The sequence below is a fragment of the Amblyomma maculatum genome, chromosome 8 (genome assembly GCF_055883805.1).
Source record: "Amblyomma maculatum isolate TAMU_Amacu chromosome 8, ASM5588380v1, whole genome shotgun sequence".
Lineage (NCBI taxonomy): Eukaryota > Metazoa > Arthropoda > Arachnida > Ixodida > Ixodidae > Amblyomma > Amblyomma maculatum.
Window position 1 is genome coordinate 94527205 of NC_139351.1, and position 26614 is coordinate 94553818.

Below are 26614 nucleotides of genomic sequence, written 5' to 3' on the forward strand. Positions count from 1 at the left end.
GTTTTTGTGGCTAGGCAGCCAAAGCTACAGAGCCAAAACGCACCAGCTGCTGCCGGAGTCATGCCACGCCCTCAGCCCAATCAAGAAATGTTTCGCTGGTTTTGTAACTTTACCTAACAGGGTTTAACAAGCAAGCCTCACGCGTGGCAGCATGTCACACTAAACAAGAAACTTGCGAGATTGCCCTGCCCATACGTTCAATTCTTAATCGGGCTTATGTTCTGCACTGTCACTTTGAGCCGTCACACGAAAACTGCGTAATTCGAAAATCTGGACGCAACGAAAAATTGTGGCTATTTCATAACTTCATTACATCAAAATTTAGCTGCACTTCATTCTTTTTTTTTTTCCAGCCAATAAGATCTCTGTCTTTGGCGAGAATGGTGTCTTTGTGATCAGAATATAGTACCATATAGATACATGTCAGCTTATGATAATTCAGCATCCCTTTAAGGTTGTCTTCACTATTAAAAACCAGTGCTGTTCACGGAACACCAACTTGGTCCCCAGGTTGATTTCATAGCATACATCTATTTGCACCATGTGGGGAATTACTGTTGTGGAATTCTACTACATGCTACTATATTCACAGTGCATCATATTTCTGACTGCTTCTAAATGACAGTTTCAGCAACCTCCTGTGAGAATTGTGAATGGAGAATTGTGAAGGGAGAAGCAGATTTTCCTGCACTGTGTTCAGTGCATGCAAATGCAGTGCACTGCAATAATCAGCTCAATGGGGAACACCATGCAGTAGTGTATGCACTACAGGAGGAGTAATGTGCAGTGTTCCAATACCTGAAAAGCAAGCAGCCATCCTTGAAGCCGCACACTTACCGACTTTGAGACGACGCAGAGCGGGAATGGGTCGCTCCCACAGAGTGCCGTGTCACTCTCTGCACCCAGAACCACAGCTTCCTCAAAGAGCACAGCTGAAAAACACAGAGAGAGAGAACAAAGCATAGCCACTGTCACACATCTGGTAAGTCAGAGCGAGAGAACAGAAACAGCTAAACAACATTTTACGCAGCAAAGCAATGTTAGTATTGTTGGCGGTGGCTGATTCTATGCTAGAGAGCTAGAATACGAAATGTTTCAACCACCTGTGGTTCTTTCAACACTTCCAATTATTATTGCAATTGAAAACAGGTACATACTAATATTTGGCCTAAATAGCAATTCCAGGCCTCAACAAAGCCAACTGGTTTGTTTTCCATAGAAACTAGTAAATTGGTAATGTTTTACGAGCACATACAAAATTTATTACAAGCAGTCAAATTAGTTGGAAACTATTCTAGAACTGAAACAGGATTAATAACATCGATGATGCAGGAATTGTGAAATCATATCATGCTCCGAAAACGCGCGACATAAGAAATGCGGAACAGAAAAATATAAAACCTTGGCGCAGGTTGAAAAATCTGTCTGCTTACTATTTTGTAAGATAGCTTTTGCTAGTTGACATAAAAAGCATCCTATGAAGCACGATGAAGGACGCTAAACTCACCCGAAAAGAAGAAAAAGTGCTAGTCAGAGCACACTCTTCAAAGGTACATCATTGTGTAAAAAGTGCCCTAAAAGGGTTACATGTGCGTTAATATCTCGGCATAGAAATGTGTTTGCATTTTGCCTACATTGAAGAAATGTGGCTGTTTTAGTCTGTGTAAACTTGTGGTTCAACACCAAATCTCCAGGTCAGGAAAGAAGCCTTACACTAGCTCCATATTTCTTTCTCCATTTTTTTTTCCCCACAACATCGGTGCATACCTACATCAAAGAGTGAACAAAAAGGTATGTTTCACAAGCTTTCTGTCAACATACTTCACTATGCAAAACAATTATCCTTATATACAAAGAAGTTCATAAATCCCGGCTTCTCACTTGTGAGCATAAGAAAGAAAGGGAAGGAAAGGATGAAAGACAAAGAGGGGAAAGACTAAGAGAAAAGGAAAGATAGAAAGAGAGAGAGAAACAGAATTAAAGAAAGAACAAACTTGACAGCAGCGACAGGAAAAGCATGCTAATCTGTGTTCAAACAAATGCCTATGCTGAGCGACAGGTCTACTTTTTATCTTAGCTAAAACATGCCCCACAACCTTTAGCTTAACCAAAGGTCACCAAGACAATATGAAAAGTGGTCACATGCATCTAATTGAAATTTCAGCCAATAAACAGGTATGATGAAAAATGTGCCCGTGCAAAGAAAAAGCTACACAGGCGTGGGGGGGCACATCACAGAACTCGAACCCCAACATCCTCCCCCAGTTCGACTCACCCAGGGGATAGATGTGGACAGCAATTGGCAGCATGATACGCTTGGCCATGAACGCATGCTTGGCACCTGCAGTGTCACCCGGCGGGAATAGTGGGAGCCAGACCTGTTACGAGAAAACAGCACAAAGGATTCCATGCCAGCTAGATACAACACTGATTACGTTAACTCGATCTCACTCAGTACATAAGGGCCTTGTATGCACAGTTTTCAATTACAGCCGATATGTCCCATGCAGAAAAATCATTGGCCCAATACCGGTACTATGTTAGCAATGTCCAGTCCAACATTGGGCCAGTGCATTGTCAACATCATAACAATGTTGGGCCAATGGTCTTCAAATGAATCGTGATATGCTTTTCAGGCACAATTATCCGGACAACCCACCTTGACCATTTTATATATTTATGCTTATAAATGTCTCACCGTAGTTGTACAGCAGCTATCGCACTTGAATGTTGAGCCCGAGGCCACAAGACTGGTTCCTGACTGCTTCGGTCACAAACATCGAGTGCGCTAAAAACCCTAACTTAAAATGAACCTTAACCACTCCACCACAGCATCCCTTACATATAATTTCTGAGATGCCAAACTGCAAATACCACACCTTACTGACTGGAAAACAGTCACCGTGGCTAAGGCCCCTAACTTTCTGCGGTGGAAAATTTTAGGTTCTGTATCACTGACGACAAAGCATCCGTGAAATTCTACAGAAGAGATTGAATACTAATGCTTCAGAATGAACAGACGATTGTGTTCAAAACCAAGGTATGAATACAGCATAAATTTGTTTTTCTGAGCTTTTCAATGAAGCTAAAGCGACCTTCGCTGTTTGGCTAGTAAGCTGTGAGGAGAAGCCAGCTTTAGCTTTACCTTGGGGCAAATCGCTCGGCCTGCAAGTGAGAAAGAGAAAATAGCTATGGGTATGAGAGAAAGGCTCAGCTGATCGTTGAGGAAGAGAAGGCACTGAAAGCATTAGTAGTAGCACAGCGGTGATGGCGGGTACATGCATTAAAGTATCGGAACCATTGCTTCTCTCGGATGTGGCACGCAGAGCTGACGTGTTCCTCTTAAATAATGCTAAAACAACCACATCCACTTCTCACATTTCCCTGCACCACCTGCATCTTTAAAGGGCCCCCCCTTGGCTATAGTTGGTCTGACCACTTGGAGACTGCAATGCATTTGTAATATTATTTCCTTCGAATTTCTCCCAAGTCCTCAAACTTTGGTCTTGTGCTATGTTATTGCAAACACGGTTAATTAGCGATTTTCCCATTGCACTGTCATTCCTATTGGCATATGCAACAAACGTAGTGCCAGAAAAAAGCTGCCACCACGTAATTCCACAAAAAACACATCATCCACAATTTTTCACGGAACCACGAAAAACTAGAGGCCTTACCATGACAGCAGTTTTCTTAAGGCTCAAATATCATAAGAAGAAAAAGGACCTTTGAATCATAAGCGAAAGCACCCAGCATTCTCAGCCTATTCTGTGAAGAAGTGACAATAACGGGTTGCAACTCTAGCAACTCCATTGTTCAAATCCCCTTATTATGGCCCCGGCCCACCTCGGCAACACACCACTGTAATACATCCGGCAGATGAACATACGACTTCTCAGTTACAACATTTTACACAACCACAGGAAATACTGCTTAGCCCACAGTATGTTTGTGCCTTTTGCAGCTGTGAACTGCAGCAAAGTCTACACTGTGACAGACATGAGACTTACCTGCATACCATGAACACCACAAGCAATCCACAATGCCTGGGTCAGGTGTGGCATTCGAGAGTCGGGACAGCCTTCAGCTACCCACACCTAAACAGAACCAGCGGCAGGAAAAAACAAAAAAAAAGACACCAGAATCAGATTACTGCTTCTAAATACTGTTATTTTCCATTTATAAAGCTTCACCAAACATCTGCGTGCATGACACATCACAGCCGCCTATTGCAAAATATGGCCCAGTTTTGCAACAGCATTTATTGAGACTACTCAAACTCACAAAGAAAATTCCTGCCTGTAGTCAAGCCTGTCTGAGTTGTCCTGGCCTCATAAAACCCAACTTGGTGTTTCATCAAAGATGCTCTCCTTTTTTTTTTCTCTCTCTCTCTCTCTGTGCTAGTGCCAGTTAATAATGTGGCAGCAATCAATGGAGCTCCTATGACGTGCCCATTTAACCCTCAATTATCTCTGCGACAGATTAGTCAAGCTCCTCATATCACATGTACCCCGTTTTCCCGTGCCCAAATGTAATCCCTTGCAGAAGCAATTGACTGCCATGAACACAGGTACTGACAGTTCTGTCAAAACTTATCTACAGTGATTCAACCATTCATGTCTGACCGGCCACGGAACAGCGCTAGTTACATGCAAGATCTTGTCAGTGACATAAAAATAGTGCAGGAACAAGGGCAAAGCTGTAGAACAAAGGATTTTAAAGGATCGAAAAGGCAGACCTCCTGGAGTAAGGACAATGGTAGCAAAAAAAAAACGAAACAATGAGAGACAATGCACGACCGAGGCAATGTGTCCCACACACTAAAAGCCTCATGTTAAAGCATAAAAATGCCGTAGCCAAGCTTTGTAAGGTCCCCTGTTACCCTCTACAGACGCATCTTCGCGGAATTGCCAAGTGGCTCACCCGCTCAACACAAAAGGCTAGCACAGTCGGGGCACTCCACTGTCGCAGTGGGGGTGGGGCTCCGCGGGGCGGGGCCAGGGGCGGTGCCGCGGCAGGGTCTTGCTGCAGCAGCACCAACCGCCCAGCCACGTTGAGCAGCACGGCCAGCTTGGAAGGTCCGCGCGCCCCCAGCTGCACGAGGGTGGCCGACACCACGCAAAGCGGGTGAGGCACCAGGGCAGACAGGTCCAGCTCCTGGAGACGTTCCAGCCCTGTGTTTGGTCCGCACCGCAAAACAGGGCAACGTAAGAAGAAGCCACAAAACAGCAAATGACCACAAAAACAGAACTAAACAACAAACAGACCCCAAGGTGGGTTTTGTCACGGCGTGAAAGAAGACAATGCCACAAACACTATGGTCACTCTAATGCCAAACTTGAAGTCTGAGAGGTTCTTACATGGTAAAGAAATAAGTCCATGAAAGGGCAGATTATTTTTTTTTTTTTTAATTTTTAATGAAGCTCACCTCAGCATTGAGCAGATTTGCCTTTCAAAAGCAGTGGTACCTATGTGCGTTCCATGCTCAAAAAATGTAATTCGAAGGAAAAAGCTTACAAAATCCCTTGCACAGCAGTGCATTTCCCACATTAGTAAGTATATATAGATTAAGCTGTGACGTTGGCAACAAAATGTTTAGACAATGCATCTCCCAGCAAAACAAACAAATTTTGCTGAGAAAAAGCTCAGAATGAAAATGCAAGCAAATACCTATAAATACTGCCCCAAAAGCATGGTGTATTGAACAAGAACTGATGATGTTTCAGTGGTGGATCGTTTTTCATTATGAACAACGGAATGATAATTCCAAACCAAACAACTCTTTTCACTCTTACTGACAGGCAGTAAGGTGAAAGGTCACGTTTAGTTTTTAAGCAGCTCAGGCAATTATATCTGGCATTAATAGCTGCTAAGGTTCCTTAAATCTAGCTGGTGTGTGCAGATATAATACAGCACTAGCTGACCTGTATCTCCACCATTTCTGCTCACCGTTGTGACTGATGCGGTGCAGTGCCAGGCGACTGTTGGCGGCAAAAACGAGCAGCCGGTCCTCAGAGAGTGCGAGCTGCAGCACCTGAGCGTCCATGCGCAAAACCCGCACGAACAGGTCGTCCAGTTTGGACGACCGTGGATACAACCGCACCTGGGCACAAGACAAGAGCACTTGTGACAGAAATCACTGCGCCCTACATAATAACCTGATGTCACAGCCTTTACAGCTATCATAAATGAACAAGTTGTGTAAAAATGAAGCACAATGAAGAACATGGGAGCAAATATAGCCTGGCCGATCTTCAGAGCAAGAAAGAACAGCCTCGTAATGCACTGCACCACTCTGGTACGACAACCGGGTAGCCTAAACAAGGCAAGCAACAATGAGTTGTCACGATAAAGAGGCGGTGAGAGAGGACTCAAAAAATAACAGCAAAATGCATAAACTGGATTGTCCAATGGTATCTGTAGTGAAAGTTACTCCAATACTGACAGTAACATATAGACAGCAAGATGGGTGCTCAGAAGACCACTAATGTGTGGCATTGTATATTAGAAATGTTTCCCATATTACACTTTTTCATCTAAATGACCCTAAAAGCAAACAGTAAGATGTTTCTATACCAGTCGGCATGTCCCACAGTGCAATCCTCTTCCAACTGTGATGACTGCATTAATATACTAGAAATATTAACACAGTATAGTTTGATATGCATTAATGACGTTTATAGCCCAGCATACCAGGCATGATAGCTCATTATAAGCTGCTAAAGCTAAAAGGCAACTATCACCAATGATTATGCTAAACACCAGATAACCACAGAGTGAACACAAACCATCCATAAAGCATCATACAATATCTCAACGGTTTCAGTATGTGATATCCTGGTACAGTATTTAGTACTTGGGTACAGGTATGCTGTTTATCGCACCCATGGTTAATGGTTTATGGGGTTTAATGTCCCAAAGCGACTCAGGCTATGAGAGACACCGTAGTGGAGGGCTCCGGCAATTTCAACTATTGGGTTCTTTGACGTGCACTGACATCGCACAGCACACGGGCACCTTGCTTTCTGCTAAATCGACAAATGGTTAATGATGGGGTAGGGAACATGTTTCAATGAAATGCAGTTTCAAAGACTGAAAATGCATTTGTTTATTTTTAGCAGCATTTCTTGGAAGTGGAAGAGGGTTATACAACGGCCTGGTAGTTAGCACTTGCAACTGTTAGAAACAAGTCTCCATGTCTGAATAAATAATGACAGGCTTGTCATCGTCGTACAGATAGCAGCGTACCTCATCAGAGCCGTCGCGAAGGTTGATGCAACCGAGCACGATGAGCGATTCCCACCACAGAAGGCCGCCAGTCACCACAAAGTCTTGTTCCTAGGTTACACATTCAAATACAACCACATATTAGAATGTGTTGCTGATATATATTTTAATAATAAAACACCAATAACACTAGCAAAACAGCAATAAAACACCAAACGCCAGATGCTTGTAGCTTGCCATGTCCTTGCCATCAAGTAATTTGTCATCAATCTGAATGGCATACCATTTGTTGAAATGTTCGCTTGAATATTCAAAATGATCAAATGGTCACACAAGCATTATAACTGGATTAACTTCACCTGACTTAATGAAATAATTACAGAACATTATGAACATTGGTGCTTCAACATTAGTTGCTTTGCAGTGCAATTCTGCAAAACCATGCTTGCTGGACACAGGCTCAAATGACTTTGCTCACCTGGGTTTCATTGCCAAAAAACTTCCACTTGTTGTGTGCCAAAGAGCAGTGAGCAAAGCCCCCTCGACCAGCTACTGCAACGTGGTGGCAACCAGCATCTATCGCAGAGTACTGTAGGTAAGATAATTTTCAAAAATATGCGGTAAGACAATGCGCCTATTGTTAACTACAAGTTTCTTGTCAGAACTGCCACAAGAAAAAATGTCAGACACTCACGCGAATCGGCCAATTGGCTGCCAGGTATGTGTGAGGAACCTGTGTACAGAAAAAAATGCAGAGAATAACTCAGGAAAGGTGCTCGACGAGATAATAATTTACAATTTTGTCATAAAAAAAACTCCGCTATAACTTCAACTAGGATGACCCCCAAAAACCTCTCATAACCTAAGGGACTTATGTAGTTCAAGCATCTTACCAGCTCAACGGTCCAGTGCTTGTTCCCCCGGCAACCGTCCTGGGGCCAGGGTGTGTCCCGGTCCACCAGGTCTGACTCCGAACTGACCAGCACCCGGTCGGCACCTTGCAGCAGCACTTGCCGAACCCCACCACTCTGCATCCCGAGGTATCAAAGCAGCACCAGTGACCAATTTTGACGAGGTTGACAAATTGGCATTACAAGCCCCCTATTCACTGATTAAAACTGGCCAGCTTGTTCACACTTTAAGAGGTGACCACTTGTACAGTTCCAGTAAAGGAAGCAGCGCAGCATCTCATTTGCACAGCCAAGGTCACGTGATCGGCTTCGATGCTCTCTGTCACTAATAAATCTATCAGCAGTTCTTGCTATGCACCCTTTCAAATTAATGGTTAACCATACAAGGGTGAACAAACACTAAATATTAGCTCATGCTTGACATAAAGCACACGGAAAGACCTGGACAAGTGAAGGCCAACAAGCACACTTTCTGTGTGCTTCCAGTCAAACAAGGTTCACAGAATAGCCCACGTTGATAATATATTAAGCCTCGTTAGACACCTCCCTTCTATGACCATGCTCAAGATAAGCCCCTATATGTCTATGCATGCTTACAGTTCAAGAAACAAAAGCTGTCGTGGAAGCTAAGACAAGGGTGTAGAGACAAAGATAAGATGCAGTATGGACGGTTGTAAGCAAAGCCAGAAAAGGAAACGGAGGTAAGTGCACGCCTATTTCTTGTCTGTTCTTCAAGTCAAAGATGTCGATAATTTGATAAGTGTTTGACACCAACCTGTATGGCAAGAAATATCCCTAGCTAATATAAAGGAATGGTGAAACTCGGTATTTGTCTCATTCTTCTCTTAACAAGCGAAGTGCCCCCTGCCGCTGTTTTAGAAACCTTGAGATGCAGGCAGACATGCACGAAGGCGCAAAAGAATTCTTGACACTTGCACTCACAGGTCCTGGGTTGACGGTGGAAGCACTCTTGACGAAATTCATGAGCATGACGTCACGCTGCTCAGGACGGTCACTCGGAGATGACACCATCCACAGCTGGTATCCCTCACTGCCCCATTCCTGCAAGAGTCAGTGAGGATTTTGTGATGTGTGAGACAGTGCCTTGACTGAGAATAATGCAGGTTCTCTCACAGTGACAACCATTTTTCTGGTGCTGCTCCAAATCAGTAAAAAGATAATAATAATAAACACCACAAAAATTAGACAAAAAAGCCAACAGCTGAGCAACTTTAAGAAGCAAAATCAATGTCCAAGCTAGGAAGCACGTGATAGAGAGGCTCTTGATACACCTTGTCCATCTTTTAATGACCACAATAATCTAACATCACAAGCCCCTTTACATTTTATCTTTACTAAATTTGACTTCTGTGGCAGGGCGACAAACCTAAATTCTCGTGCTTAAGGATGTCACAGCCGATGGTTGATCAATCGTAGTGAGTAATACAGTAGCAAAGCTCCACCACAAAAAAAAATAAAAAAGAAAAAAAAAAGGCAACTTATATTGAGCATGCTTTTGAACAATGCGAAACAAAATGCAGTGCTTACTCCAACACCATTTAAATTCATTACAATTTAGGCCCTTTATTATTTCTGGCTTGCAAAGCCTGAAAAGAGGCCTCTGCACATTACAAAAAAAAAAAAAGCTTCCAAATATTACTGTTCCTGTGAAAACACTGCCTAAACATGGCGACACACACGGACTAATGGCTCCCCACATTTAAAGTAAAGCACTAAAGTTATGTTCAACTGCTCAAGGTTCATGTTCAAGGTTTGTGCTACTTGTCTCATTTCTTGGCACTAATCTGACAAGTATAATGCACACATAACAAACCTGACTAGGAATCAATAAAAAATCCCCAAAGAGTCTGGTCTAGCAGAGATTTCTGCAAATTGCATAGTTAATATTTATAACTACACTACACTGCGTAGTAAAATATGCCAGGCAGTTGGTGGGCTCACCAGAGCATGTATACAGGCAGGTGGTCCACCATCCCAGTTGAGGGAGCATGCCAGGAGGGAGCCAAACACACTCCACAGGGAGAAGCCACCACGGGCCCAAGCCAAGACCAAGGCGCAGCCATCTGGAGTCCACTGTAGCTGCGACACAGCTCCGGCACCCGACTCGGGAAAGTCCTTTGGTGACAGGCACAGCCGATGCGAGGCCACAAACTGACCACTGGCTTCGTCCAGGTAGAACACTGCCCCCTGGCCACTGCACGCAATTAGTAAACCATTTTTAAAATGTATATACATATACGTATATGTGGAGAGTATAGACCCTTTGCAAAACTCCGTAAGTCAGTTTCCCTGTATCGTGAGAATACCTTTAGAAGTAAAATGCAACACTAAGCATATCTATTTTAAGCCTGATGTCCTGCAAAAATCTGGTGAGCGACATTCTTTCGCGATAGAAAAGCGGGGAGGTGTGAATGGTATCTACGAAGCAATGGCTTGGCAAAACGACAGCAAAACAAAAGCAGAGCCCTGTAGGGAATGGGTGAGACCATTCTGACTTGGCACGTCCGACTTGGGATGCAAGCGCTCCGATGGGCTCTATTCTCATCTCAAAAATGCTGCCCAAGTAGCCAACTCCTGCCAATTAGGCCATGACATGTCATCTCATGACGTCATGCAAAACTGCCAGCCAGTCAGTGACAGGTCATGCTGCCGGTCAACTACCGCCTGCCAAAGGCATGCCAGTGAGGAGGACCAAACAGACAAACATCGGTGAAGTGTGCAAGTAGGGGTTCTTAGTGCTAGCACAATAGAAAGCATTTCGCCAACTCGTCCAGTCCTTTGTCCTTCTAAGTGATATACTGAAATGCTTAACACTGATCGAGACGCAGGCAAAATAATCTCAGCCTGCCCGACTCACTAGAGAGATAAGTGTCATAAAGACTCACTTTGCAAGTCCGATGGCAACTAGCCGGTAGCGGTGGTTCACAGCAGTCACAGTGGCTTCTGTGACGTCAGGAATCCACACGGCATGTGCATCCTGAATGAAAAAACATAAACATACTCTGCAGTCTTGGTAGCCAGCATAACGGCAACTGGCAGCAGTCCAGCATGCTCCTAAATGTTATCGCCTAGGTAGAGGGACTATCACATTTTAACGCTTGAGCACGATGCAGCAACTAAATTCACAGCTGTTCTTTAGCTAAACATTTAGCTAAACAAAACCAGGTTGTTGTTTGGCTGGTGACAGTGGCCATAATGCCCGGGATATGTTTGCTAATATCACAAGTTCATGTCTATAATGACTTTCACACACCCAATCTCTTCTTCTAAGCGTAGCTTGCTCAAGCATAAGCGAAAATTACTGAATCAGGAAACCAATAATACATAATTGACCAAATGCATACAAAGTCAGTCAAATGATTTTAAGGGGCTAAATATACCAAATTTTTGTTGCTCTTTTCTTTTTTCAAATGATGCATTAGACTTTAGAACACATGAACCAAAACATGGTGTTCTGCTACAAGTTCTGTGTAGTTTAAAACTGAATTTGTTCCTGAATGCTGTTTCGGTTTCATCAGAACGATGGTTGCGACATGTATTGATGGTTATGTAAGGCGCACGAAAACAGCAATATAATTGCCGACATGCAATTTTTATGCCCTAAATAAGCCAGGCTGCTTCAAGGGCTGGAATGGCAATAAATGCCACATCTGTAGCTATATCACCATTTTTCTCAAGCATCACGTGAACTAAGCACCAATTCCCGATTGACCAAAATTAAAACAGCATTACGAAGAAAATCAAATATAAATTATTTAGAAGTCATAGGCGAATACCGTGGGGGGATCCAAAAGTTTAGTAATGTCTAGTGCCTCACTTTAAAGAACAAAACATGCAAGCCAAAATTTGGCGTCTGTACTCCTTTAAAAGGGGCAACATTTTAATTCTTTCAAACAGATGAAGTACTACCTTGGCTTCGATGAAATGCAGAGGAGTACTGACACCAAGAATAAGGGAAAAAAACACTGCAGGCATGCAGAAATCCCCAAGCACCCCTACCCCTTTCATTCAGCCAATTAGAATCAAACTAGATGTGCAAGACAATGTCACCTTGGACTCAAACTCTGGACTGGAACTGAGTACCACTGCAGCGCGGCCATTCCGGAAGACAATCGCTAATCCACCCAGCAGTGGCAGGTACTGGACATCTCGAACTTCCAGGGACCCTCTGTGAGGGCTTGGCCCTGCATATCAATGCCACAGAGGAAGGGAAAGAAAACAAGGTAAGAATAGTTTTAAGAGCAACTGTTCTTGTCTTGCTGGTTCCTACTTCAGGAAAAAAACGTCCTCACCCTGTCTTAATTCTCCCCCCAATGTCTTTAGCTAGTGCTCCTGTTTCTCCTCAAGAATCATTTGGCTTTCTCAAATGTACACAGCAGTATTCACATTGTGGTATCAAAAGCATGGGCTGTGAGTTCTAAACAAAGGCAGCACATAAAATCTAGAGCAAACTTCAAAAAGAAACAAAAGGTGTCCATTTATCATTCTTTTCCACACACAGAATCCCTTTAGCTAAGGTTAGGGCCTCCTTTATATGTAGCCACTTCATAGCATGCATGTGCCAAAAGAAAAAAATAGAAGTGGTGGCCAAGATGAAGGGACAAATTGTATGACAATAATGAATTTAAAAACATTGCAGCGGACCTCACAAAAGTAAACATAAAAAGGCTGACTTCATTTTGTGAACAACAACAAAGTTGAATATCTAAACCAAATGTCCCCTTAAGATAAGCAGACGTCACTTCAGTCATCTAATTCACTACTCAACACATGCTTTGAGAACAAAAGATTCAAAATAAATATTTAAAAACATTACACTTTAATTTTACTACAAGTGCTAGCATTTATTTTGCTCTCATGAAGACAAGAAAAAAGGTGTTAACTCCACTGTAAAAATAAGACAGAAACAGTCAAGATAAGGTCAGGCCTTTGCGAGGTTTCATTTTGGTTAGTCATGAGGGTCTGTAGCAGCCACTGGCAATAAAAAAGCCAACACAAAAACCAAAGCTAAGGGCCAAGGAATCCCAATCTAAGCTTGGATAAAGTGCAAGGTTGATATGGAACAATTCAAACATTTGGAAGTTCCTGCATTAATAAATTTTAAAGATTGCAAAGAAACAATTAGGAAGCTTACTTTACTTTGTACATAGCTAAAGCCATTATTTTTGCCCAGCAAAAGATGATCTAGTAAAACAGTAAAAAAAGCTGCAGATTTAAACTTTACTGAATCCAAAATTTCAGTAAACCAGTGTTCGTTTAGATATAACATTAATACGGCAACTACAACCATACACCACATTAGCAGAATATGTAGCAATGAGTCTCAAATTCATTAACTTGAATTCCGTCCTTTGGAATATAGTATTTGGAATATAGTAGTAGGAACATGTGAGTTAAGTGAAAAGGTGTGACAATCTCAACTTTTTTTTCCTCTTGACTAGAAAAGACCCATGCTGACCGCTCTGCATGGTAAGCTTGCACTCCACTTCAAATGCAAAATATTAACCTGTGACAATAAAGGTGACACTGACTGGCCGTAATGAGTAATCCTCACTGGGCACAGAGGGCTCTCTAAAGAAAACCGGTCACAGTCACCGAAAAGAAAGGCCATTAACTGCTCTGCGTGGCAGAATGAGAAAGTGCTTTGCCTCTCGACTTAACTATGGCTCTCTTCACGACACAATTTGGAATGTGGTGCGACACATAGCAGGCAGCATAAACCATCAACCTGATATTGGCATTATGTTGCCCGATATTGGCATTGCCAACACAGTGCCAATATTGGGAAATGGTATGTGTTGCCTGGGTACAGCGGCAACCGCAAAAGGAGCCTTACTGGGTGCCGAGGGAGCTCCGCTGTGAAATGGCACATCCCGAAGGTCCAGTGTGAGCTCCTGGTGCAAGGCAGCATCCCAGCCGACCCGCAGCATCAGGCCGCTGCCACAGCACAGCAGCAGCTCCTCAGCACCAAAATTGAGCACACTGCAATGGGCAGGCAAAGTCGTCACCCCAAATTGAACTAAACTGAACATGAGTGCACCTGGTGACAGAGGTACACATGAAAGCAACACCTTCAACACTTCGCACTGACGCTGTGACTCCAATGCAAAGCAACAGCTTGGCGAGTGTGTAACCGTACATCGTTTAGGTATAAAGGAGACAACTTGCAGCTTTAACCAGTCACACATTGCTGCTTTACAGCAAAAAACAACGGTTCTCTGGAATTAACTGTTTTAGTGGAAGATTTCTGCCAATAGAGTGAGGCTCTGTGCTTTAAGCTCATAGAACTATTTTAAAAAAAGCCTATTTCCCTCGTACTGGTGAATGCCTGAATTCCCTTTCTCGAACCCATTTGTCCCACGATTTTTCTCATTCAATGTGTCAATATTCTTAGGAAAGTTACGTTCGTGCATTTAGCAACACCTTAGAGGAAACAGAGAAGACAATGTCAGGTATAGGTTTGAGAAGATAGACCATTTGCCAAGAAAGGAGGATGATGGAAGGAAGGTTATGGACGAAATTCTGATGCATGTCTCATCATGTCTGTGCATGCTACAAGCTGTAGAAAACTTGTGCCCTTCGACCTGATAACTAGGCAGATGAGACAATCACAGTGCTATGTTTCTCTCATCTTCCTTTTTTTAATGTGTCGGTGAGCTTTCTCTTACACCTCCATCATCCAGTATGTGTGCAAACTTTAAGCACTCAAAATACAAAATGAACAGAACAGTAGCCTCCAGCAGCCCTTAGCAGCCACATTTGGAAGGCTAGCCATTCATCATTCCTGACTGCAACAGTAGTGATGAAGAGGTGTACCAGAATTCCACAAAGATGACAGTGACAAAGAATAAAATAATAAAAGCAATGACGTAGCAGTAGCCCAATCATAGACAAGGAGGCCAGACCCCATCCCCCCTCCAAACACACAATGTCTCTATCACACAGATAATAACAACTCCTTTTTTTTAAGTCTTCAAAAAACTACAATTTCACTTTTGCTCGACCAACTACAATATGCTCACCTGGCCACATCGGCCGAGGTGGACAGATGAGACGTGGGTGTCAGCTTGATGGGCAGCACACGGTCTTTGACGAACAGCTCCGCGCTCTCTCTCTTGAGGTTGGCCTGGCTGCAATGATGAGGGCAGAATTGACCGTAAGTACACCACAAAAAGAACCTCTCGCTTCCCCCCTAAAATAACTCCCAACCCAAGACCCAATGCTGATGAGTGGGCAGGAGACAATGAAAGTCGAAAACATTCAAAACTGTGTTCATGCAAAGCACATAATAACAATAAAAAGTGCCAAAGGTAGTTCTTAACACAGACCAAAGCATTTGAATCCTGAACCACTTTCAACAAAATGGTAAAATTCCCTGCATGTGTTTAAAAAATAAGAAGTTCAAAGCTGTGATCCCAACTTACTTGCTGTCAACCTGCTCGAACAATGGTGGCCGAGACTCTTCTGTGATTACTGTGTACATCAGCAGGTGGCCCTTTGATGTCTGCAAGCAAAAAGAAAAAGGAACAATTGAGTCTTTACTTGATTTACGCAGCATTCACTGCTCTTCTAGCACTAGTTGGCAATGTACTGCAAAAGCTTATGGTGCCCAACTGCACCCTCTGACTCTTGGCACTTTGATTGCAGTGTAGTTCTAGTGCAGTGTGGCTGTAGCACTGCGGTTGTCTGCAGCTGCCAAAAAAATAATGCACCCACAATGCTTGGCACTTTGTAGACCACACTCAGTGAGATGACACTGGCTAAAATTTTCAGGCATGAGTTTGTGCATATCCCTCAAAATTCTAGTTCCAACAACAACCAGCCATCAAGAATGACAAAAAGACAAGCTCAAGCCGCAAACTTTCAGAATGCCAGCAAACCCCCCCCCCAATACTCAAATAATTCACTAAAATGAAAACCATTTTCTCTTAATAACTCATGAACTTGATTTCATTCTTCATTTTGCTGCTTTCTTTCAGTTCGTTTACAAAATGTCAGCAGCTGCTTGTGTCAGTATCAACGAATGGCCTTCTGGTTAAGGCCTGCAATGAGCCTGGCAAGCTCAATTTGCAGAGACTGCAAAGTCCCTGCCATTTTATTAATGACAACCGGTGTTTTGGCAGTAGCATGCTAGGACTGTTTCACAATAATATCATCCACTCTCTCTCAACCACATACAATACAAACACTTCACTGTCAAGCACAAATGTCTCTTGCTGGCATTAAAGCTCATTGGACTTCAGTGACCTTTCCAAAGCTAAAAATGACAGTTCCATATAGGGCTCCTTTGTGCATAGTTCAGCCTCTTTGCAACAAAAAATTTTTTCTTTGGTTGGTTGTTTCTTACTCACATAATCACTTTTCTGAAATTTCTGCTTTTCTTTTTACGTAGCATATTAATATGCAGGCAGCATAAGCAGTAGCAGACATTGTGCTTCTTTTTGAAAAGTTTGTCTTACAACTGTGCTGCTGCTCACTATATATATTAACCCAAAATGGCCCTTAGGGCATGTTATAAATAAATAGATAAACTCTAAATCATTAATTTCCAGTTTCTATAGATTGTTTTATATTTTTTTTCACAATATTAATAACTACTGATTCTTAATTATTTAAACAACAGAAATGATAATAAATATTCCTAAATGATTCAAAACATGATAAGCTACTCGCAAGCATGTCATTAACAGCACAAAACAATGCACTACCCCTTCACTCACCAAAACGGCCAGCATGGAGGAGTCTCGTTTCCACACCAGTCTAGAGTTGCTGCCATGCTTGCTCAGCGATTCGGCTGTCCGGACATGAGATGCAATCTGAACACAGAGCTGCCAAGAGAATAAGACTCGCTTTAGAGGTAGGAAAGAATTGATGCCTGCCCATCATACGCTGCTGCCTGGCGGCGTTAGCGTGGAGAAGGATATTTTACACTTACTGCCACTTAGTCCACATGGATTGCCACATTTTACTTTCGCACAGCCACTCAAGAAGAAACAAATTTTGATCACACCTTTTGTTATGTAAGAAAAAAAAATAATGGTTACATTTTGGATCGATTTGTGGCGCTTAACGTCCCAAAGTTACTCAGGCTATGAGGGATGATGTAGTCGAGGGCTCCAGATAATTTCGGCCTCACAAAGTTCTTTAATGTGTACTGACATCTTACGATCATCATTAGCTAAGCTACAAGATTACCATCACTTTTCAAACGACTTCCACTTAATTATTGCAAGGGGCCCAGTAATGGAATGAGCTATTCATAAACAAGTTTTAATACTGCACTTTTCCTTTCCCATAAACCAAAACCATTTCAACCAATCCATCAGCCCCACTCATACTGGTCAGTATGTATGCTGGTAAGAGCTGACAACTAGGAGAGAAGCGGGGTTTTGAGACTGTTTTCATATTGACAGCGTTAATGCAGGCCCAGCTCATATAAACGCTCAGACAGCCACGTAAATTTCCATGTATGTGAGGCAAGCAAAATATTTGTAGAATCATTAGCTCTTTGCAGGCATTTTCTGATTTCAGTATAATCTCTTTTGGTCATCTGAATTCACACTTAATGGAATTTTAGCTTGAAAAGCAGGAGCTTCAGCATTTCCAGTGTAACACCTATAGAACAGTCCCCCACCTTATTGTGAAGTGCTCAGGAGCACCTACCTCAAAGTTGTTATATAAACGTGGAAAGCATTTACCTATGCTTGTGAAGCGCGGTGAAATATATACTCAACTGAAACACGCTTACACTTCAAACTATTCCCAATAATTTACCTAGATCGTCATGATGTTTTCCATAAAACTCCTAAAAACCAGCTCTGTTCTTTCAAGATAAGCACCGATTACATATGAGTGATCAGTCTTTTGCAAACAAGCTCAAAACTACTTATGAAGAACTGTGCGACGTGAAGCAGAAAAAGATGTTTGCGTGAAAAGCAGATCTTATTGATGGGTAATGCTACAAAGTGAAACAATCGCGTATTACATCGAATGTATTAAAAATTAAGCAAGGCCCTACTCGATTAGTTGATCACGCGCTTCAAGAATTCATTCGAAAAGCTTTTACGCGAGTAGTTAGCAGTTGGGATCGGCGTCGTTCGTTGAAATTTTCTGTGCTCGCTTGAACGCAAAATTAACGGTGCGCATACCTCACGGGGTTCGCGAATGTCATTCAGCCAGCGAAACAGAGTTTGAGCCCCCGGCAAGGCGACCTGCCCCTTTCCTTACCTTCTCAAACCAGATGCCGATGCTGTTCTCCGTGAGAACGGCGAACAGCGACCTGTTGTAGTCCGACGCGATCCATGTCAGCGTCGCACTGGCCGTCCTATCGATGTTAAGCACCTGAGGCCAACGGATCGGGAAATACATGACGACGGGACGACGTGTCTCTCCCGAAGAGACGTCCTGCCTGTCACCGAAACACGCTCGGATTTCTCGTCACGTCCCACCGAGTGCCATGCACGAGCGACGCTTCCCTCATGGTACGAACACCTGAATTCGAAGATGGGAGACTGATGCACAGCGCAAACGATGCATACACGGCATAAGCAGTCCTTTCAGGAGTTCGGGTCATTTCTCGCACGATTCACAGCAGCCATCCCACTTTGCAGCTAAAAAACAACACATGCAAACAATCCAACAACCGCGTAGACGTATGCGTTCATCGAATGACGTTCGAATAAGTAATGTGCACAGCGACTACAAGAGGGCAAAGAAAAAAGAAAACCGGCTGCATCTGTCTAGCTTGATCTTGTAAAGAGGGCTGCTGTCCTCAGTGTGCGTGGTTTCGTTGTTTCGTCGTTTATCCGCCTGTCATTCTTTCGAGCGGTTATTATACGACGTGAAACTTTTTTCGTTTTTATCCGGTTCCCGCAAAGCGCAGGTGTGTGTCGTTCGCAACTTGTGGCGCGCACGCAGGAGCGGCTTCGATCGGCAACGGCGCGGCGTGTGGGACACGGCAGCAACGGGACAGGATGGCGGAGTACGGCCGCAAAGTTCGCTCAAAGAAGGAAAAATCGGGCGAGACGGTCGCCTACAGCGAGGCCGCAATGCGGCACAACGGCGCCGTGCTCGAATACTGCCGCACTTCACTGGCTGCCCTATCTGGCTGCACGGCAGGTATCCTCGGCCTGACGGGTCTCTGGGGCTTCCTCTTCTATTTCGCCACGGCGCTGGCACTGTGGCTGATGCTGGTTCTTCGCACCATGAACACCTGGCACCGATTCCTGCGTAGCCGCACCACATTCCTCACCACTGGATTGTTCGGCGGCCTGTTCACCTACGTGCTTTTCTGGACATTCTTCTACGGCATCGTGCACGTCTATTGACGTCTGTGCGGCTCTCCTGAAGGAAGTGTGCTACGTGTGAAGTCGTAGTAAAGGTCTAGGTTTGGTTTCACCGTCTCGAATGCGTGATCACGATTTGTGCCTGGCGACGACGCCTGAGTAGCGGCTTTTGGTTGCGATGCGGGTGTAGTGTTTAATTGCCAACGACCATTGACAGACACAAGTGTACCGGCTCATCTCATTTGCATGGTATCTGAGACGGCACAGCCATTTCATCAAGCGCCCTTCAGAGTACCGTGTCGTAATGTTGGCGCGTTGGTGTTGCACACATTATTTGTTTCTTGCGCTGCTGTGGGTGCTGGTTATATGTAGCCTGGTGCTTTGTACGAGTTGCATAAAGGATATGTGATCTGCTGTAGTTGGGACCAATCATTTTTCTCATTTTTGAGTTTTTATAAACATTAAAATAACAAAGCTAGCCGAGATTGTTTTGCTGCTGAAACACAGTGCAAAAAACATGAAGCCTACACAAGGGCAGGACAGCAGAACAGGTACACAAGTAAACTTTGTTTGAGCAAGCCATTTGAAATTTTGCACCTGTTCTCACCTTCGTGCCATCTTTGCACCGCTTTGGTACCAATAGAGAGCAACTGGAGAAACAGCATGACAAAGGCCCTTTTCCCTGTAACACTGACACAGTTAACACTGCCCGATGCCAGCTGTAGCCACTGTATTCCCCAAAACTTTCTAATCTTGTCCACCTCTTACTATGTTTGCCTTTCCTTGGAATCCTTCTCTTCCCACTAGAATTTTCTTCTTCCATTGAAATCCACCCTTTACCCTAAGGGACCACTGGTCATCTCATTACATGCTGCTACTCATGTCCATCTTCTCACTTACCCCAGGATGTCATTAACTAGCATTTGGTTCTCGTAACGCACAGCTGATTGTTATGTTACAGTAGGAGTCCAGACAAGCACAGACAGTCCCCAGGGGTCCTATGCATGCCTGTGCTGTAAGTGAAAAGCTGCCAACTATGACAGTGATGATTGTGCAAACATAGCATACAGTACAGCACACAGTAATGACTGAAGTTTGCTTTAATGAGACTTTTCTTAATCAGTGCAAATTCTACACTACTCAGCATGTTCAAAAATGCACAGACGATCATATGTAATGCAACAAGTCTGTGTGGGCACTATAGGTTATATATAGTACATTCAACTTTTAAATGGCTTTGGAGGAGGCAAGTTTCAACACAAGGTGTCATCTCCATCAGGGTGTCCAGTAAGATACTTTTAAAATTCCGAGACTTTTCCATGTTTTCCCAGACTATTTCTTCTAGTCAAAGCAAACAAAAAACAAACCGTAAATTATATCTACTGAAACAGCAAAAGCTATGTGAAAAAAATATCTAATGCGACCCAAGAGCAAGCTCTTTCCAGATCAACACCACGCAGGGAGGCTTGATTCCTTGCATGAAACACTAAAAATGCACTAAATCTGCACATTAATAGTTAAGCATTTGTTGACAAAACAATCTTCTGACTGCAACTACGTTTATCGATCTGCACTAGCCCACCCTTGCCAAGGAGTGTGGCAGCCAGTATAAAACCAACCACTATTATAACCAGTGCTCACTCCGTAAGCAATAAGAAAAAGCTAAGCATTATATATGTTACAAATGGAAAGGTGTCCGTGCAAGCAGGCCGCTCTCTGTGTGCACTCGCAGTACAGTCAAAATTCATGGCAGATCATTGTGCTAATATCAGTTGGTCCTCTTCTCCCTGAGGAGAAATGCTAAAAATGGGGGGGAGAGAGAAAGAAAGAGCAACAGTTATAATGTGCGAGTATGAGAGTGCATGTTTATTTCTCTGGCGTCCTTTTTTTGTTTAGATGGGCTTGATCTTGAAGTGGAGTCCAATGAGGGAGAAGACGAGGCATTTGAGGTCCTGTACCAGGTAGTAGAAACACCGGAGACCCTCGGGGTCTTTGCTCTGGTTGACGTCCACCAAGGAGCCGATCTTGGATGTCGTGAAGGACACGTGCTCGTCGCCCATTACTATTTCCAGCTCCTGCAGGGCAAACGAGGTCACAGAATTTTCAAGATGTGCTTCTCTTGCAACCCAGTTGATCGTTTAAGGCAAATAACGACCATCATTTTTAAATGAACGTTCTCCTATTTTACAAGTTGTATGCTGAATGAGTGAACAGGAACTACACTAAACAACAACTCGTTACGCTCAACTCCTGATTATTTGAACTTGAAGGAGATTAAAAATCTGTATAAATATAAGGGAACCATAACAACGCTGATTAGAGCATCAGTTCAAATGCAAACTAATGAGGTTATGTTTAGTTACTGAGGTTGTAGAGAGCAGTGTCAGTGACGACATGACTAATAGTAATACTAGTAACATTGTGGGGTCATCCAACAACAGAACTTGACCTTAAATCAACGAGGCACTCTGCATCCACCTCTGCTGTCTTGACAGCAGACCGACCTATTCTGAGAGCCTCATGCGATTTTTAATAGCCACATAGCAGTCAGACAACTTCGCACTTTTTATTGACTGTACACATAATAGCAGGCCAAATATAGCGCAGCTTATCACTCCTGCTGAAGCAGTGCACAAAAAAATAAGCCCAAGAATTTTTCATCCCTCGAACTTCAACTGCCATCACCAAATTGAATGCTCAAACATAATTTGCAGGAAAGACAGTATGCAGGGCATGAAGAGTGGATTTGAACAGTGTGAAATTAGGCTAGTGGGCTCACTGGACAGATGAAGCTAGATGTAGTACAAGGAAATTAAGCGCAATACTGTGTGAAGCTAGGCTACTTGAATCATTAAAAAAAAAAAAAAACAGTTCCGTATATTTTAAGTTTCACACAATATTTGGCCTAAAAATTCCGAGATTTTGATTGTATAAAGGGGGCAATAACCAAGGAGGGCAAGCAGTCCCTTTTTCAATTACACAAATTACAAATCCTCTGACTCCTGCTCAGTTTTGACTTCCCCCTTCAAGGCCACCATCTCTGCTATCCTTTCCCAGGCCTTTCTGCAGAAACTCTTAGCCTCGATAAGAGAGATGTCATTCTTAATAGCAGAATTCTCAAAGAGAGCATCACATGAATACCACTGAAATTTGCAAGTACTTTTTCGCAATTTTTGCAGCTTTTTTTTTTTTCTTCTTCTTCTTTTTCTCGAACAAGTCATCAAAACCCAGCTTCAGTGCCTTCATTTCAGATGTGCCCACTGACTTTCTGCTGCGTCCTACTGTTCACGTGCAGGCATTCCAAACAATTTATTCAACCGTTCAAGGAAATTAAAGAGTGCGTAAAAAGTAAATTCTCCACCACTCCAGTCATGCACAAACAACTCTTAAAAATTTCACTTAACTTGAACATACTGATTTCTTTAGTGCATTAGGCCTCGCCTCAAAAAGCTCAAAGCCAGCAGCTACCCTATCTCTAATTAGACTATCTCAGCCTGAATCATGCTTTTGTCATGTCTGTCCCGCTTCACCTCATGAGACATTATGACGTAGCTGCAAGTCATGACACGAACTAATGCACGCGCCATACGAAGCCATAATGTTCTGTTTCCATGGGTAACAACGGTCTCGAGGACTGCATGATGGAACATAAGGGGGAAAAAAACTAACGAAATGAGCACGTCCTAACGCCCTTACGCATCCCCCTCCCCAGCCGCGACTTCGCGAGCAACGGTGCCTTTGAAGCTGTGGCAAACACTGCACCTGTCCCATTATGAATGCGATTGTACGCTCTTTGGCACCTTTCACGGCCGAGGAAAACGGGTCAGTTGTGACAGCAATGGCCACTTGCATCTATATCATGCTGATAAACGATCTTCACCGAATCGATAACGCCTATTTTAATCCGAAAATTCAAATTTTTGGACTCCACAGAAATCGAAATATCAGTTGTGAATATGCACACGTTCCTATGGGGTATGTGACGGTCACCAAACAGTCCAAAATACTGCACAAATCCGAATTATTGGAGTCTGAAAAAACGGTCAGCTACTGCAGACCGCTCTACTGTGAAGTGGAAAACATTCCATAGTGTAGGGACATAGATGGTGCAGAATTTGTCAAAAATTCACAAGTTTACAATTCAAGAAACTCAGTCTTGAACCCTGCACAGCACAGTACAAACCTGGTAGGCATAAATTTTTGTACAAAGGCGCTACTTGTTGAACCAGCCACAATGAGTGCTTCGGTCTCGAGCCCGCACACACATAATGGCACACATCTTGTTCACAATAATCATACAATACCAAGATAAGGTTGACAACTGTGTCACGCCAGCAGAACAGAGACTGCTCACCTGCCGTCCGATACGATCAGGATGGGGCCAGAGGCCGTCGTCTTCCCGCATGATTTCAGAGTCATCTATAATGCGCTTGAGCTCCTCCATGACACACTTGTGCACATAGGCCTACGGATAAAGTGCACGAAACATTAGACCAGCCACAAACTTAAACACCATGCGACAGGAAAACAAACAGAGGCTAAAGTGGCACTGATGAAAAACAAACTGAGAAATGCCCTGTATAAATAAGTGCCATGTTCTGGTGATAGGAATGCTACTTCCAATGAAAACAGTGCTTATAAGGCCATACGGTGAAATACAGGGATTGCCACCACTGCAGAGGAATTTTACTTGGACCCCAAAAAATCTATTTGCTTCCAAGTGGTGATCATGGGAATCCTTACCAGCCTTGACGTCCCAAATTTAAATCAAATGACGACAAAATTGTTAAACTCAATTTTCTTGGCATACTGCACCTACTACAGCTGCACGAGCCCTGAAAGAGCCATGAAGCTGTATTCCACAGTTTTGTTATGCGTTCATTTCTTTGAATGAAATGATGGACCAGTAATGAAATGATGGATCAATAAACATTTACTGCAACAACATAGAAGAAACGAAAGCTCAGCAAATAACCTAAATTCAATTTTCTTCTCCCGTGTAGTTTTTGGGTCTAAAGCAAAACAGTGGCTATGACATCACAGACGAGCTCAGAAGAACTAATATCATGTAAGCACGTCTTTTCTGGGATTAAGCTCTGCTTCTTGCTGCATACTTTTTCACCTTGCACTGGTGACATACTGATTAATTTCCATGCTTCATCGAAGGAGCCGGAAACTATGAAGCACAGTCACAATCCGCCACCTTTCAAAGCAAACAATCAGGGTTACACAAAGAGGCGGTTATTGTTTCGTTATCATGCTTATGACAGAGTTGAACTGTGTTTATACATCTGTTATGAAGTGCGCACTACGAACGTGACAACTGTGACTCTTCTTGCAGTCAAAGTAGCATGTTTCACACAAGTCAGTGCCGTGATCACTGTACCTTCACTCACAATGATCTTCCTGGCATTTTTCATGTAGAGGAGACTGTTTTTGTCGAAATCTAAACTATGCAAATACTGTTATGCTTGCAGCGATCGAATATCGTGCAATCATCTGTACTGATACCACGCAGCATAGAGAATGCAGACACTGGTGGTTCACAAACACGGTGCATGCATATCCCAGGATTCCTTACAGTGAGACCAGTGAAAGCTAAGAATGTGGTATTTTCAAGCCCACTTAAGCCCTCTATATATGGCTAAAAGAAGGCCTATGTGTATAGTTTTATGTAGACTGAAACAAAATGAACTGACAGTTGTAATTCAGAGCATGCTGTAGCTTGATGGCTTAAGTTTCATTTCAGTATTAATCGGCAAACTGTACATGCCATGTGTGTGGTCTGAATCTAAACTAATCGAAGTTATTTTGCAAACTCTACTCTTAGAAAAATGTGGCACCTTTATAAAGGGAGGCAAAAAAAAAAAAAAGTGCCCCTTTACTGTCTTGTTTAATAGCTTTTAAACCTATAGCTCACATACATAGCCAATAAAACCCCGTTAGGCAGCGATGCTTTCGATCAAAACCTGTATAACTGCCTCAAAACACAGCCAACATTGTGACATAGACTGCTAGGTATTGCCTTGTTTCATTTGTGTTTCAGTGCCGGTTTGTTTTGATCATTGATCAATAACCTTAAACACTGTTGCAATTACTCAGTAGAGCATCAAGCTATGACTATGGCTTTGTTTCATTAGTCATGTCAAGTTTACCCCTTAATGCATAATTTCCTTTTTCCCTTTTTTGGTTTCTGGGGCACTTGTACTGAATGAATGGAAACAGCATGCACGTGGTAAAAAGCGCACGCCTTTGCTATCCCGAGTCGGCGGTGAGGGGGTTGTGGTGGTGGTGACTATGAGGTATTTTGGGGAAGGAATACCGGTCGCGTCTTATGATGGTCATTATTGTGGCATCACCCTTGGCGAAGATGTGGGGAAGGAAAGGGGCGGAGTTCTCCACAAAAGTTCTCTTTCTCTCGCCGCTTTTGCTGCCAGTCGAAACTCACGCGCGATACCGCAAGTACATACAGTGGCTGGCTATATGTCGCAGTAAACAAAGTGGTAAAACACGAAAAAAAAAAACTTGCCTCTTTCCGGATCATGGTGTCGTTTTTGTAGTTAGAGTTGTTCGCATACCGCAGTTTGCCTGCAAGAATGAAAGCGTTCGTTCACTGATCGGCAAGAAAACGTTCATTAGGGCGCCAAGGAACTTCGCACAGTTACACCAAAGCTGCAAGATTACGGGAGGCCGGTAAATGACGTCCACTAAAGCACCTAAGCGCTCATTCATTACGAAAGACGTTGAATAGAAGTCAACTAAAACACCCTTTAGTTATGAGCCAAGCAACCCACAACGGAAATTGATAAAGGTGCGCGATCTCGCACTGCAGTGCCCGAAATTGAAGCGGTTGCTTACCATCTGGCCGGAACTCGAATTCAAGAAACTCGTGGCCAAATTTGCCTTTATGGCCAACGTAATATCGCAAATAAAAGTCTGTAGAAGTCATTTCTCGGAGTTAAGCGTCACGAGGCAAATCAACACTGACGCTGGCCACTGGCTAAAACGTGGATTACAACAACTACGATCTGGGCTATGATCGCAACTACGCCTGCGGATGCGACTGGATACAAACCGAACATGTTTCTCTATGAGAAAGAGAAAAAGAGAGAGATAAAAAGATAGAGGGAACGGCTAAAACTCGCCATGAATAATGCCAGTGTTGCCTGG

General features: G+C 43.3%; 3 protein-coding genes across 3 annotated transcripts in view; 1 reads left to right on the forward strand and 2 right to left on the reverse strand.

The window, feature by feature from the left end:
• The window catches only part of Rich (Guanine nucleotide exchange factor subunit Rich), a 32767-nt gene extending 13971 nt beyond the window's left edge, over positions 1–18796 (reverse strand). Inside the window, exons 1-18 of the mRNA XM_084576852.1 lie at positions 18387–18796; positions 16880–16987; positions 15584–15663; positions 15182–15289; positions 13996–14141; positions 12210–12343; positions 11045–11136; positions 10101–10353; positions 9081–9200; positions 8121–8255; positions 7922–7960; positions 7706–7816; positions 7249–7338; positions 5950–6103; positions 4924–5174; positions 4011–4097; positions 2276–2378; positions 838–932 (exon numbers count right to left, since the gene is read on the reverse strand). Coding sequence (XP_084432978.1) covers positions 838–932; positions 2276–2378; positions 4011–4097; positions 4924–5174; positions 5950–6103; positions 7249–7338; positions 7706–7816; positions 7922–7960; positions 8121–8255; positions 9081–9200; positions 10101–10353; positions 11045–11136; positions 12210–12343; positions 13996–14141; positions 15182–15289; positions 15584–15663; positions 16880–16987; positions 18387–18527 — 2247 coding nt within the window. The 5' untranslated portion in view covers positions 18528–18796. The remainder of the gene's footprint in view (positions 1–837; positions 933–2275; positions 2379–4010; positions 4098–4923; positions 5175–5949; positions 6104–7248; positions 7339–7705; positions 7817–7921; positions 7961–8120; positions 8256–9080; positions 9201–10100; positions 10354–11044; positions 11137–12209; positions 12344–13995; positions 14142–15181; positions 15290–15583; positions 15664–16879; positions 16988–18386) is intronic.
• Positions 18797–18920: 124 nt separating this feature from the next.
• Positions 18921–19862, forward strand: EMC6 (ER membrane protein complex subunit 6). The gene has a single exon (XM_084576857.1). The coding sequence runs from the start codon at positions 19133–19135 to the stop codon at positions 19484–19486; it is 354 nt and encodes a 117-aa protein (XP_084432983.1). The 5' UTR covers positions 18921–19132; the 3' UTR covers positions 19487–19862.
• A 1427-nt stretch (positions 19863–21289) lies between these two features.
• Positions 21290–26509, reverse strand: mago (mago, exon junction complex subunit). Its single transcript, XM_084576858.1, has 4 exons — positions 26303–26509; positions 25974–26032; positions 23799–23909; positions 21290–21519 (listed from the first exon to the last, which is right to left on the reverse strand). Exons 1-4 carry the CDS (start codon positions 26391–26393, stop codon positions 21337–21339), a joined length of 444 nt encoding a protein of 147 aa, XP_084432984.1. The 5' UTR covers positions 26394–26509; the 3' UTR covers positions 21290–21336.
• Positions 26510–26614: the final 105 nt, after the last annotated feature.